The sequence below is a fragment of the Microtus pennsylvanicus genome, chromosome 5 (assembly GCF_037038515.1).
Source record: "Microtus pennsylvanicus isolate mMicPen1 chromosome 5, mMicPen1.hap1, whole genome shotgun sequence".
NCBI lineage: Eukaryota > Metazoa > Chordata > Mammalia > Rodentia > Cricetidae > Microtus > Microtus pennsylvanicus.
Window position 1 is genome coordinate 82,463,085 of NC_134583.1, and position 14,048 is coordinate 82,477,132.

The 14,048-nt window shown below is 48.2% G+C and overlaps 1 protein-coding gene across 1 annotated transcript in view; it reads right to left on the minus strand.

The window, feature by feature from the left end:
* Deaf1 (DEAF1 transcription factor) overlaps positions 1–14,048 on the minus strand; it is a 30,169-nt gene that overhangs the window by 15,150 nt on the left and 971 nt on the right. The window contains exons 2-9 of the mRNA XM_075972746.1: positions 11,033–11,130; positions 10,035–10,164; positions 9,641–9,787; positions 9,027–9,166; positions 8,165–8,230; positions 3,605–3,731; positions 3,120–3,248; positions 2,279–2,407 (exon numbers count right to left, since the gene is read on the minus strand). Of these exons, the coding sequence (XP_075828861.1) occupies positions 2,279–2,407; positions 3,120–3,248; positions 3,605–3,731; positions 8,165–8,230; positions 9,027–9,166; positions 9,641–9,787; positions 10,035–10,164; positions 11,033–11,130 (966 nt within the window). The remainder of the gene's footprint in view (positions 1–2,278; positions 2,408–3,119; positions 3,249–3,604; positions 3,732–8,164; positions 8,231–9,026; positions 9,167–9,640; positions 9,788–10,034; positions 10,165–11,032; positions 11,131–14,048) is intronic.

Genomic DNA, 14,048 nt, shown 5'->3' on the forward strand with positions numbered 1-14,048 from the left:
TTTCAAGACAGGGTTTTTCTGTATAGCCTTGGCTGTCCTGGAACTTGCTCTGTGGATCGAACTCATAGAAATCTGCTTGGCTCTGTCCCCCGAGTGCCAGGATTAAAGACATGTGCCACCACCACCCAGCCAAAATAATTATTTTAATGTTATAAAATATCAGTCGTCTCCTACAGGCTGAGTGCCAAGATGGAGCAAGCAGTAAAGGACACAGTCCACCCAGGGCAGGACAGGGTCCAGTGTGCAGCAGAGACAAGGGAGGAGGCTGAAACCGCTGGAAGAAGTGGAGTCAGCATGAGTCTAGTTCAGACAGACTAAAGGGAAGATAATGTGAGCCAGGTACACGCCCGGTGACCTAATCCTTTAATCCCAACACTCAGGAGGCAGTGGCAGGTGTACGTCGTGAGTTCAATGTCAGAACCTACTAGTGCCAGGACAGCCAGGGTTACACAGAGAAACCCTGTCTTTGGGGGGTGGGGGAGATAATGAAACAAACAAGAGAAGGGAAGGAATTTTAGTTTGGTTCTCATGCTGGAGAGCATGACAATTATAAAAACAAATGCTCATCAGCAGGAGGAGGTTCAGGTAGTATTTTATCCATCGTATGTACTTTTAAAAAGTATACTGACAGCCGGGCGGTGGTGGCGCACGCCTTTAATCCCAGCACTCGGGAGGCAGAGGCAGGCGGATCTCTGTGAGTTCGAGACCAGCCTGGTCTACAAGAGCTAGTTCCAGGACAGGCTCCAAAACCACAGAGAAACCCTGTCTCAAAAAACAAAAACAAAAACAAAAACAAAAAAAAAGTATACTGACAAAGAAATTTACTCAAAACGTGCTGCCAAGTGAAAACCCAAGGTCAAACTGCCCACACAGAGAGGGTCATTTCTGCTCTCAGCTACAGGGACACAGGGACACAGTCTCTGTGATGGTTTAAAAGGGAGTGGCACTATTAGGTGGTGTGGTCTTGCTAGAGTGGGTATGGTCTTGTTGGAGGAAGTGTGTCACTGTGGTGGCAGGCTTTGAGGTTTCATATATGCTTAAGCCATGCCCAGTGAGACGGCTCACTTCCTATTTCCATTGGTGAGGACTCCCAGCTCTAGCATCACATATGGCTGCCTTCATGCTGCCATGCTCTCCACCATGACAATAATGGACGAAACCTCTGAACTCTAAGTGAGCCGCCCCATTAAATGTTTCCCTTGTAGCCGGCAGTGGTGGCGCACGCCTTTACTCCCAGCACTCGGAAGGCAGAAGCAGGCGGATCTCTGTGAGTTCAAGGACAGCCTGGTCTACAGAGAGAGTTCCAGGATACGCTTCAAAACTACACAGAGAAAGCCTGTCTCACAAAAAAAAAAAAAAAAAAAAAAAAAAAAAAGGTTTCCCTTGTAAGAGTTGTCGTGGTCATGGTGTTTCTTCACAGCAATAGAAGCCCTAACTAAGACAGTCTCTCACACCACATACTTCTTGGTCCAGTCCAATGGTCTGTCAAGGCAAGGAGATGGTCTGCTCACACACTTCTGCTAGGGTGAACCTGACACTGGTGTAGGAGGCCCTTCTGTCTATGTGTTGTTTTCATTGGTTAGTAAAGGAACTGCTTTGGGCCTGTAGCAGAGCTGTAGGGGAAAGAGCTAGGCGGAGAAAACTAAACGGAATTCTGGGAGGAAAAAGGCAGAGTCGAGGGGACGCCATGGATCCGCCGCCGGAGATAGACATCTTGAAACTTAGATGGTAGGCCATGACCTCGTGGTGATGCACAGATTAATAGAAATGAGCTAAATTAAGATATAAGAGTTAGCCAATAAGAAGCTAGAGCTAATGGGCCAAGCAGTGATTTAATTAATATAGTTTCTATGTGATTATTCTGGGTGTAAGCTAGCCGGGCTGTGGGAAGAACAAGCGGCCCCCTCCCTCCAGCATGACATTAGCAGCATTAGGTCATTTCGGTCTATGGAAGTAGCCAGCTACAAACAAAAGCCTTACATGTAACTGAACAGCACAGTTGGGACCAAAAAGACTTTCTTTACAAACACCTGGACCTTGCCAGACCTAACCCAGCAAGCACTTCAAGAGAAAAAACAAGCACACCAGCACAAGCCCCATGAAGCAATTCTAAAGCTGGGGTGGGTCAGAGGTAGAACACTTGCCTAGCACGTGTGAGACCCTGGGTTCCAACCACAGCACTACAAAGAGTAAAAATCAAGCCAAAAAAAAAAAAATCAAGTAAAACCACAATTCTGAGGACAACAGTTTGCATACGCATGGATTCTTTTATACTCACCAATTTTGGGATGTGATGTTGGCAATGCAGCTTCTGGAAACGGTGCAATCTGGCAGCTGTCCTGATAGCCAGGGTAGTGGGGTTCAGGGTGGCCAACCCTGCAGGGGGGCTGCACACCTGCCTCTTGCACTGTTAGTGAGAGAGAGGTAGACAGCCTCAGCACCTGCTATTGGCACAGCAGATTTAGCTCCTGAGAGAGAGGTGGACAGCTTAGCACCTGCTATTGGCACAGCAGATTTAGCTCCTGAGAGAGAGGTGGACAGCTCAGCACCTTGCTATTGGCACAGCAGATTTAGTTCCACGTGCCTACAGCTACATACTCAACGAAGACATACTGGCCGCGGGAGGCAACAGAGCACTTTGAATTGATACATTTTGATTTGGGTGGTTGATGAAATAAAATTTATCACAAAAAATACTATCATTTACTTTGTTAACATGACTCTTAGAATATTTAAAACTACATATTATAGCCAGGCAGTGGTGGCACACGCCTTTAATCCCAGAATTTGGGAGGCAGAGGCAGGCAGATCTCTGTGAGTTCGAGGCCAGCCTAGTCTACAAGAGCTAGTTCCAGGACAGGCACCAATAACTATAGAGACACCCTGTCTCAAAAATCAAAACAAAAAACAAAACAAAAACCCTATACATTGTTTCTAGGGGCTGGCATCAGCTCAAAGCAGCATCAACCAATGCTATGTATCTCTATGCGCTGATCCCAGTGCTATTTCTCCAGAACCCACGAGGCTCCCACCAGGATCTGGCCCTGCTCCAGGCCCCTGCTGAGGAGTCAGGCGACAGAGGTGTTGGGTACATATCGGTAGATACTAAGACGACTTACCTGTGGCTCCTGCAAAGACATCACCTTGGGCTGGACTCTCAGAGATGACGGCAGTGGCCTCTACAGTGGACGCTCGGTCAAAGGTTAGTGCTCCAGAGGTAGTGATCTGTCCTGAGGGTGTCACAGTGACTGGAAAAGGCAAAAGGCATTTTACTCACGGCCAGGCCAGGCACTGGGCCCAAAGCATACACTGCTCTTTGCAAAGATGCAGGCTTCAGAGAGGTCCCAAGAGCTGGTCAAAGCAGACACAGTGACATACCCCACACATGGTATGACATCAGGAAGCCTTGGCACCTAGGTGACAGAGCCAGGCAGGGCAGGACTCAGGCCTCTATCCACACTGCTGGGTCTGAGTGTAAATTAACTTTAAAATACTTTGCAGTTGGAGTCAGACTGTCTCAGAGACAGGAACCCCTCCACTGGGCTAAGGCAGGAAAGCAGGACCACATCTCAGCAAAGCACTGCTCTGCTGTGCTGGCACTCACAGGTGGTGGCTGCCGTGGCAGGGAGCAGCGTGATGTTCTTGGGGGAATCCTTCTTAACTGGAGTTGTGGGCAGCTCATTCTCTTTCTTGCGTCTTTTGTAAGGGACGAAGAGCCTGACTGGGCCACTCTAGGGAGAAAAGTAAAGCTGACCAAGGGCAACAGTACTTGAGGGTGACAGTGCCTGCTTCCCACGCTTTATCAAACTAGTGAGTTTGTTAGCACTGCAGAGAGTAGAAGCCCTCCGGAGCCCTCAAAATGGCAGAGACGTTTTCAAGAAGAAATCTATGAACAGCACTGCTGCCAAGAAGAACACAACCTCAACATCTGGAACTTCGGATTCTTAGAAGAAAGGAAGTGGGACCAAGCAAAGGAGAACAAGGGAAACCACAGCCTGAAATAAAAATCCTCACTCAGAGCCATTTGCAGACACATCAGAGAAGCACTGGGCGATTAGCACGGTACAGGCCTATAATCTCAGCAACCAAGAGGCAGAGGCAAGGTGACGACCATGAGTTCAAGTCCAGCCTGGGTTACAGTGGGAGACCTTATGACCAAAACAAAAAGCTCAGGGCCAGGAGTCGTGGCACACGCCATTAATCCCAGCACTCAGGAGGCAGAGAGGCAGGTGGATCTGTGAGCTCAAGGCCAGCCTTACCTATATAGTGAGTTCCATGACACCAAGAGCCTCATAGTGAGACCATGCCCCCAAAATAAACAAACAAACAAATAAATAAATGAAAAATAAGTGCTGGGCAGTGGTGGCACATCTTAATCCCAGCATTTGGGAGGCAGAGGCAGGTAGATCTCTATGAGCTCAAGGCCAGCCTACAACAAGAAGATCTACAGAGAGTTCCATGACAGCCAATGCTACACAGAGAAGTCCTGACTCAAAATAACCAAAACTAAATAAATAAAATAAAAATAAATGAGAAGCTCAGCAGTAGATGACAGAACTTACCACCAAACCTACCAAGACTGAAAATCTGAGTTTGATCCCTGATCCCTCCCACATCAAACATTAACCTAGAAAATTCCCTACAGACATGCCCACAAGACAATCTGGCCAAGGTAATTCCTCAAATGAGATTCACTCTTCTAGGTTAACAAAAATTACCCAACACATGCCTCCACCTGGTGAGTGTTGCCATCATAGGTGTGTGTGATTTATCTTACTGGTTTTTCGAGACAGGATTTCTCTGTGAAACAGTATTGGCTGCCCTGGAACTTGCTTTAATAGACCAGGCTGGCCTCGAACTCACAGAGATCCTCCTGCCTCTGACTCCCGAGTCTGGGATTAACGGCATGTGCCACCACCACCCAGCTGTGTGTGTAATTTATACTGTGCAAGGACTGAATCCAGAGGCTTTGTGTGTGTTGGGAGAATGCTCTACCAACTGAGCTGCAGCCCAGCCCTCCCTCCTTCTTTGTGTGCATGCGGGGCAAATGCTCTACCAACTGAGCTACAGCCCAGCCCTCCCCTCCTTTGTGTGTCTCTCTGGCTTCTGCACCTGCACTTCTCCTGGCTCCAGCTGCTGTTTGTTGTTGTGCTATGTGGTCTGTCTCTTGCTCATCTCCACATCTTTGTTTAGTTGAGAACCAGACCTTCCAGGCGACACACTGTGGCAGCAAAGGGTACTGACACCCACCATCCCTGGCTTTTTGCTCTCCGGTTTGTGGGAGACCATTGTTGTCTGGCTGAAGTGTCTCCTGCAAGATGTAGTGGTCTCTAAGAGCTCAGCCTGAGTGTGCAGTTGCCTCAGATAAAAGTAGGCCTCTGGCTGGGTCTGTTGGCTTCTCTAAGCTGGTGCCTACTGGTAGAGCTAGAGGGGGGCTCCAGAGTCCCTGGCAGACTGCTGGCATGTAAACTGCCATCCATTATCTGAGCAGGTTAATCTACAGCTCTTCGAAGGCAAACCTCTGCAGCCTGCTTTTAATTTGAGAAGGCTTTCCTTGGCTGCTGATTTTCTTGATTCTTTCTAGCTGAGGCAAGGCGGCATCTGCTCTGATGTAGCTACCAGTTTTCCCACTGTTCCCAGAATATTCTTGGTCTTGGATATCCCTATAGTCTCTAAAACAGTCAGTTCATTAAAGGAGTCACAGTTCACTCCATCAGAATAGCAGCCCTGCTCTGTGAACAGGGATGAAGGCAGGACCCATCACAATTTGGAAACTAGCCCTAGAAAGAAGCTCAGCTGAAGATACCAAGCAACAGGCTCAGCCAGACTGATACAGAGGGGCTGAGGTAAGGGGTTTCACCTTAGCACTGGTTGGGAAGTCACTGTAACCCACAGCGGTCAGGTGAGCAAAGCTATAGCCTAACCCTACAATGATGTAACCTGTCCCTGCATAGGGAGCTGCGGGAGGAGGACCAATCTCGAGAGGAGCCTTTTCCATCCGGAGCTGGAGGATACCTGGCCCTGCCCCTTGCAGTTGGTCTTTGCTCTGCACTTGGTGCTCGTCTAGGTCACTGACCTCAGGGGTCACCGGAGACAATCTCCAGAGATGCCAAGAAGTTGTCTTCCAGTTTCACCACTCACTCCTTTTGGGGACAGACTAGGGAGCATCTCACAGCCCCTAGGGCAGTGCTCCTCAACCTTCCCTAAGGCTGCGACCCTCTAACACAGTTCCTCATGAACTGGCTGCTCTTCCTGAGGTCCTGAGTTCAATTCCCAGTAACCACATGGTGGCTCACAACCATCATGTAATGAGATCTAGTGCCCTCTCCCAGTGTGCAGGCAGAACACTGTCTACATAGTAAATAAATAGATCTTAAAAAAAATTATTTCACTGCTACTTCATGACTATAACTTTCTTATAACAGTATTACGAGTCATAATCTGATATGTAGGATATCTGGTATGTGATCCCTGTGAAAGTACTAACACCCCTCAAATGGGGCTGTGACCCACAGGTTGAGAACCACTGCCCTAGTAACAGCCAAGGCCTAAACTCTGACAGACCCCAGCCTGCTGAGTGGTATTTAATGCCTTAGAAACTCTGGGTCCAGCCCCATGTCACAAGGATAGTCCATGTGCTTCCTTCTAAAACATCACGGCTTTTGCTCTCATGTTTACATCTTTGTTACAGTCTGACTTCACTTTTATCCACAGTGGAGTTTGGGTCAAAGCTCATTCCTTGCCCAGGAATAGCCAATGGTTTGGCACCACATGTTGGAAGCTTGTGGCAGCAGCTGGACTCTGGTCAGTTCCCTAAAGGTCCCAGGTCCTGCTGACACACTGTGCTGATGATTACCATAGCACACAGAGCTCTCATGAGCCCATGGTGACCTTGGCGATTTCGGATTTGTGTCCTGGAGCTCTTGAAATACTAACCCCTCATGCTGCAGTGTGACTCTACAGGCCTGTCTTAGGGGTATAAGATCAAGACACACTGTATAAATGTAGCTGTCAAAGAATTTTTTTCTTTTTTTCTTGGTTTTCGAGACAGGCCTGTCAAAGAATATCCTAAAAATATTCTTAAAATATTCTCTCTTAGGAGCTGGGCAAATGGTTCAGAGGTTTACAGCATTTGCTGCCCTTGTAGAAGACTTCTGTTTGATTCCAGCACCCACATGGTGGCTCACAACCATGTACAGTTCCAGTGCAACAGGATCCAAAGCCCTCTTCTGCTCATATACATACAAATAAAATAAAGAAATATTTTTAAAAATTCTCTCTCTAACTTTTTGGGGGAGGATCTCACTAAGTAGTCTTGGCTGGCCTGGAACTTGTTATGTAACCCAGACTGGTTTCCAACTGTAGCAATTCACCCAACTCTGTCTCCTGAGTGTTGGTGTTCCAGTCATATGCCACTGTGCCTAGTCTAGATTTTCACTCCTGTCACCTAGTAATTTACCAGACTAGTAATGAAACTAATGCAAGAAAACCCTACGGGTGGTGGTGGCGCACGCCTTTAATCCCAGCACTTGGGAGGCGGAGGCAGATGGATCTCTGTGAGTTTGAGACCAGCCTGGTCTACAGAGCTAGTTCCAGGACAGGCTCCAAAACCACAGAGAAACCCTGTCTCGAAAAACCAAAAAAAAAAAAAAAAAAAAAGAAAACCCTAATTAGGCAGCTTCTACGTAATGTTTAAGACATTTAAAAACAATTTGTGTTGTTAAGGGAAGAGGAAACAAAAATAGTATGTTTATGTTAGCATTTCACTTTTGAATCAGTTAAGAATTCATGCCGGGCTGGAGCACACCTTTAATCCCTGCATTCAGGAAGCAAAGGCAGGCTGATCTCTGTGAGCTCAAGGGTAGCCTGGTCTACAGAGTGAGTTCCGGGACAGCCAAAGAAACACAGAGAAACTTGTCTCAAAAAACCAAAAAATAAAAAAGAATTTGGAATAAGAAGCCATTTCAAGGACATTAAAAGATCTATCCATAGTAAGGTAGGGGGTTTTGTTTCCTGGTGGCAAGGACGTTAAAAGATCTCCCATTTCGGTGTCCCTACAGCTATCTTCTACCCAGCGAAAGCAGCAGCCGTCAGTGAGAAAAGAACCTGGGAAATGGAGGGACAGCGCTTCCACAGAGGAGACACACAACACCTCGTGACTTACTAGAGTCATGTCATCACAACAGGCAGCACAGGTACAGGAGGCAGCGTGGGGGTTCAGAATACCATCCTGAAACAGAGAACATGCTACAGATATTATAAACATATAAATATGGAAGTATATAGATAGGAATACAGAAATTAGGGAGTCTGCCACTATCAGGAGTTGTTCAATGCTAGACTGTATCCCCACCACCAAGACAAAAAAATCTGAGCATAAAACACAGTCACTTCTGGAAACTTCTTGTCTACACAATTACCACTGTCAGTAGGCTTTATTCTCTCTTCCGAGTAGTGAGACTCCACAGACACTGACCAGCCATAGCCAGGAGCTGACTTGGAGCAGGAATTAGGCCCTTTTCCTCAGACTGAAGAGTGGGGGTAGTGGCTAAGAGCACTTAATCACTCTTGTAGAAGACCAAACACCCAATGGCAGTTCACAGCTGTCTGTAATTCCAGTCCCAGGGGATCTGACATCACAGGTACCATGTATGTGGGGCACATACACACATGCGGGCAAAACACCACTCACACACATAAAATAATAAAGCTGTAGAAAAAAAACCCATTTTCGTCCTTGTGAGGAAAATTGGGTAAAAGAAAGGCAGATGTGGCCGGGTGCTGTAGGTCTGACTTCCTCTACCTTCATTCTCATGGGTCTGATGCTGCCCTTTTCTGTGCCTACTGTGACCCCATCTGCTCCCCACAGCAGTTCCCTGAGTCAGCGCCAGCACACACCCAGCACACACCCAATAACATCGGGAGGGCAGGTGAACTGCTCTGATTACATCATCAGACCCCGTCCGGTGCCATGTCCTGGGCACTTCCTACTGCAAATCCTGAGGCCAGCTGGTCCCAGTACATACCTGGATGAGGCACTGCAGGGGTCTGCCTGCATAGCGGATGCTTCTCTTCCAGTCCTTGCTGCTGGCTCTTCCCGCCATGGCTTCAAACTCAGTTGGGCTGTACCAGTTTTCTCCCTGCTTGATACATCGGCCCCGCCCACCTGGAATGAAGGGGGCTGGTCTTTAGACATCATCAAGGCCTGTTGCTGGCTTATGCCTTTTTTTCTTTCTATGGCACCCTGGCTTCTAAGCTCACTTACCCTATGGTCACCCAATAGGCTGCCTGGCAAATGGACTGTGCATGGTTACTAGAAGCTGCACTGGGCCCCTTCAGGAGCCCTCTGTCACCTGAGCTGTCTGAGACGACTGGGGAAAACTGGGGAATACGGCTAAGCTCTCTTCTGCTGCTTCTCCTATTTAGGGACAACTGTGACCCTGAACTTGTCCTTAGGTCTGTGCCTGCCTTGTGCCCTCCATGGCCTAGGCTCAGGGGACCAGGGCTGAAAGTCACCCGCATACCCATTTCTTCTAACACATTTACATACGCCAGGTTTCCTTGGCCTCAGTTTACCAAGAGGGTCACAGAGAAGAACAAAGCTCCAACATGGCCCGGCAGGAGCCAAGTGCCGCCTCACCTGAGCCTAGCCTGCTCTTGTACAGGGTGCCGCTGATGTTCCGACAGCGCACGGGCAGCTCGCTGTCATACACTGAAGGGTCCCAGTTGTACTTGGTGCCACCTTTCTCCTGGCCAGGTGCCAGTGGGGTAGGAGGAGACTGAGGACCTGGGCAAAGAGAGGCTCAGCGGATTAGAGCAGAGCGACAGAACAGCCCAGGATGGTCCACCCCCAACCACAAAGCCCCTCACAGGTACAGAAGGATAGCCCTGAGGGGTAGTGCCACCCCTTCAACTGTGGGCAGCATTCCTTCTCTGCCTGGAAATTTTTGCCTTTTCTACAAACATCTATTTTGTCTTAAAATTTACCACTGTGCGGGGGGGGGGGGGGGGGCAGGGTCAGGCGCTGCAGGTACCTGGGGTAAGAGGTGCTGCTGGGCCCTTCAGCCCCGTGGTCTCCACAATGCTCCCATCTGTGTGTACAACTATGAGTGTGGCTTTCTCAGTGTTCAGGCTGTCCCCGATCTGCAGGGCTGTCCTACCAGACTAGAAGGAAAGACACTCTTGTCAGCTCTAGGATAGCCAGAGGCACATGACTTGACGCAGTGGAATGTGGCCCTACTGCAAGACTCTCACTACTAATCAGCAAGATAGGATGTTTACCTCAGCCCACACATCCTCTCCACAGACATCCCCAAGGCGCACAGGAAAGAACCAAGAAAAGCACAAAGGCTACTGAGTGTCCACACACCTGTCAAAGCTGAAGTGATCATATACACAGTTTCTTTCTGGACACTGAGCACATCTGCCTTGTCTAAGAAGACTGTGCCCAGTTTCTGAAGGCTTCATAGAAAGCAGGATGGTGTGATCGACCACAGGAAGTCTGCTTATGGACACAGTGCTACTGAAAGCATCCTGGAGGCTAATGCCTTCATGAGTGAATGCGAGGAAAGAACTAATGGACTGTAAGCTTCGGAGACAGGGCAGAGAGGTCGGATACAGGAACTCCTCGTGTGTCCATAGATCTCAGGAATGCACACAAAGCCAGGCACTGAGAGGGACCGAGAGCAGCCTGAGCCTGGTAGAATACAAGCTGCAAAGCCAGCAGGCATGGAGGATGGCCTGATCCGAGCCTAAGGCTTCCTCACAGCTCTCTCTCTGCCTTTCTGGGTTTATACAGCACCTTTCATGTAGGGGACCCAAAGTGAGGATAAAGCCCTAACTCAAAATGGGTCACGTGCTTTGCCTAGCCCGTCCCTGAGGCTCCTGAGAGCACAGGGAGGCACTCAGACCCCCCTGGCTCCCAGAACAGCAAGTGCTCACCCACACCTAAACCCTGAGAGGGTCTTGAGAATGAGTCAAAAGCTCTAAAGACAGTTCCAGGCACCCTGAATTACACCCAAGAACAGCTTACCAGGACATGTCCTGATATGGATGCAGCGTTTGCCACTGATGTTGTGAAGACGTTATCTGCAGAGGATCCCACATTTGCCACAGTCACTGTAGTCACTTCTGCAACAGAATGGAACAGAACAGAGCTTCACTCATGGGAAAGGAAGAGCACAGAAGGCAAAGATCTTTACAGTGCCCCACATGGGTATACGCACTCCTCCCAGACATGTTAACACTAGTGTTGATGTTCAGCTGACATCTCTCATCCAGTCTAAAGGACTTGCTTCTCCCAGAAAACGGGGCATCTACCCTTCCCCACCAAAGCTTTTCACATGCGGCAAAAGACTCACCATACCCTCCCTTTCCTCCTTCGCCACTGGCCTTTCTCCCTTTGCAAAGAAGCTGCAAGTCTCATAGGCCTGGGACACCTCCTTGACGATCAAGACATGGCAAACTCCAGTTCTGCCTCACCCCTCTCCACTGTCATAGCTCAGGCCACCCTATAGCCTTGTGTCCATTGTCTGAGATCTCCATGTCATCCGTCCCCAGAAACTCTTCCTCCTGAAAAACACGTCAACCTGCCATGCCACCCCTGTAATATGAACTTGACTCCTTGGGGCAGACAGGTCTATCAGCAGTAACTTCACAGAGCAGCTCCACAAAGGTGTGCCATGTCCCTGATGTCACAGAGCAGCTCCACAAAGGTGTGCCATGTCCCTGATGTCACAGAGCAGCTCCACATAGGTGTGCCATGTCCCTGATGTCACAGAGCAGCTCCACAAAGGTGTGCCATGTCCCTGATGTCACAGAGCAGCTCCACAAAGGTGTGCTATGTCCCTGATGTCACAGAGCAGCTCCACAAAGGTGTGCCATGTCCCTGATGCTTCCACACATGCCGCTAGGTTCTTCTGTATCCTACTGCCTGCTACTATGTATCCTTTGCAACTGGCCTTCCCAACCTCTACCACAGGTTCTGTCTGGCACCAAGCATTCTAAAATGCTCAACACCCAGGGAAACTTCTGGCATAGGAGAAGTACTGGAAGATGCCAACTGGAGTCCTGCCAGCCCCATTAACCCAGCCCTGATCAACCTGCACCCTGTACCTGTCTAGTTCATATCCATATACCAGTCCATACATGGGCATACCTAATTCATCAGCTTAGCTAGCACTAAGCCACCTAGACAGTCTCTGACTTCAGAAACTTAAAACAAAAAAGTAGAAACGCTCTGATACATAAATATACAACTAAAATTCTGATACACCAGAGATGCAGTCTTCTCATGCTACCACAGACAACATCATATTTCTTTCCTGAACTCGAAAAATATGTGCAAAAAGGATAAAAACTTCATGACTCCAGATCCCACTATCAGCCCAGAATTCATGGGTGAAAAAGAAGTATTAAAAGCTCTAAGAAGCTGGGCGGTGGTGGCGCACGCCGTTAATCCCAGCCCTGGGGAGGTAGAGGCAGGCGAATCTCTGTGAGTTCATGGCCAGCCTGGTCTACAAGAGCTAGTTCTAGGACAGGCTCCAAAGCTACAGAGAAACCCTGTCTAGAAAAACAAAACAAAAGTCTAAGAAAAGCCAGGCAGTGGCAGTGCATACCTTTAATCCCAACACTTGGGACACATAGACAGGTGGATCTCTGAATTCAAGCACACCCTGGTCTACAGAGTTTCAGGACACAGAGAAACCCTGTCTTGAAACAAACAAACAAACAAACAAAAAAGCTATACAGAAGAGACCAGAGAGATGGCTCAGCAGTTAAAGAGTACTGGCTGCTCTTCCAAAGGACCTGGGTTCTATTCCCAGAACCCACACAGTGGCTTACAAGGTCTGTCACTCCAGGCACAAGTACAAAGATAATACATGTAGTCACACACACTAAATGAATTAACTTAATTTGTTTGTTTTTTGAGACAGAGTTTCTTTGTGTAGTCCAGGATGTCCTGGAAGTAGCTCTGTAAGCCAGGCTGGCCTCGAACTTGCTGACATTTGTCTGCCTCTGCCTCCTGAATGATGGAATTAAAAGCATACAGCCCAGCCAAAATTAACTTTAAAAAACAAACAAACAAACAAAAACCTCCAGGAAGGGACCAGAGAGATAGCTTAGATGCTGAATGCATACAGTACTTGCAGAGAACCCAAGTTGAATTCCCATCACCCATGTTGGGTGCTCATAACAATGTATAACTCCAGCTCCTGGAGGAATCTGGTACCTCTAACTTCCATAGGCACCTGCAATCACATACCCATATCCACATACACACCTAACAGGAAAAATATTATCTTAGAAAAAGAAAAGCTCCAGGAAGCCTCCTTCACTTCCGTGACTCAATCTAGATTTCAGGTAGACAAGCAGAACCAAGACTTCTCCACAACTGTGCTCCAGACCTCATGCTCTGAACAAACACCCAGAGTTGATGCATCTCAACTCTGATGTACCCCAAAAAGAATCCCAATGCCAAATTTGCAGAGCTTCATATTAGAAAACATCTAACCATACAAAAAGCATAGCAAAATGATGGTATTCCAAGGATCAATGTACAAGTATAAGACATTCAGGAGCTCCAATTGGTAGGGAGTTCAGCATTCAGGAAGGTCAAAGGTTGGGGGTTATGGTGAGACTGTAGGAGGTAGTGTGGTGTGGCATCACCTGTACAAGGTGATGCAGCTCAGCCTGAGGCTCCATTTGTCACAAAACATGAAAATTAGGGTACTCTATGTGTCAAGGAACCAGAAGGACCAAACCAGAAAACTATGTAATGGAGGAGGGAATATCTGCTCAGGAAAAGGCAGACCTAGAAGACCCAGCACAAGGACACTCATGTCACTATAAGGCAAGGCTGATCTGCATATTACCTTTGACAAGCTGCCTGCCTTGGAGGACTTTCCTGGCCCTCTGTGCTCAGGTCACACTTGAACTGGCCTTTGGGGCATTACCAGCAGTAATGCCGCTGATCAAACCTGGAGCACCTTCAGAACAAAATTCACATATCCAGGAAGCAGCAAGAAAGGACACCGCAAGTAGTAGGT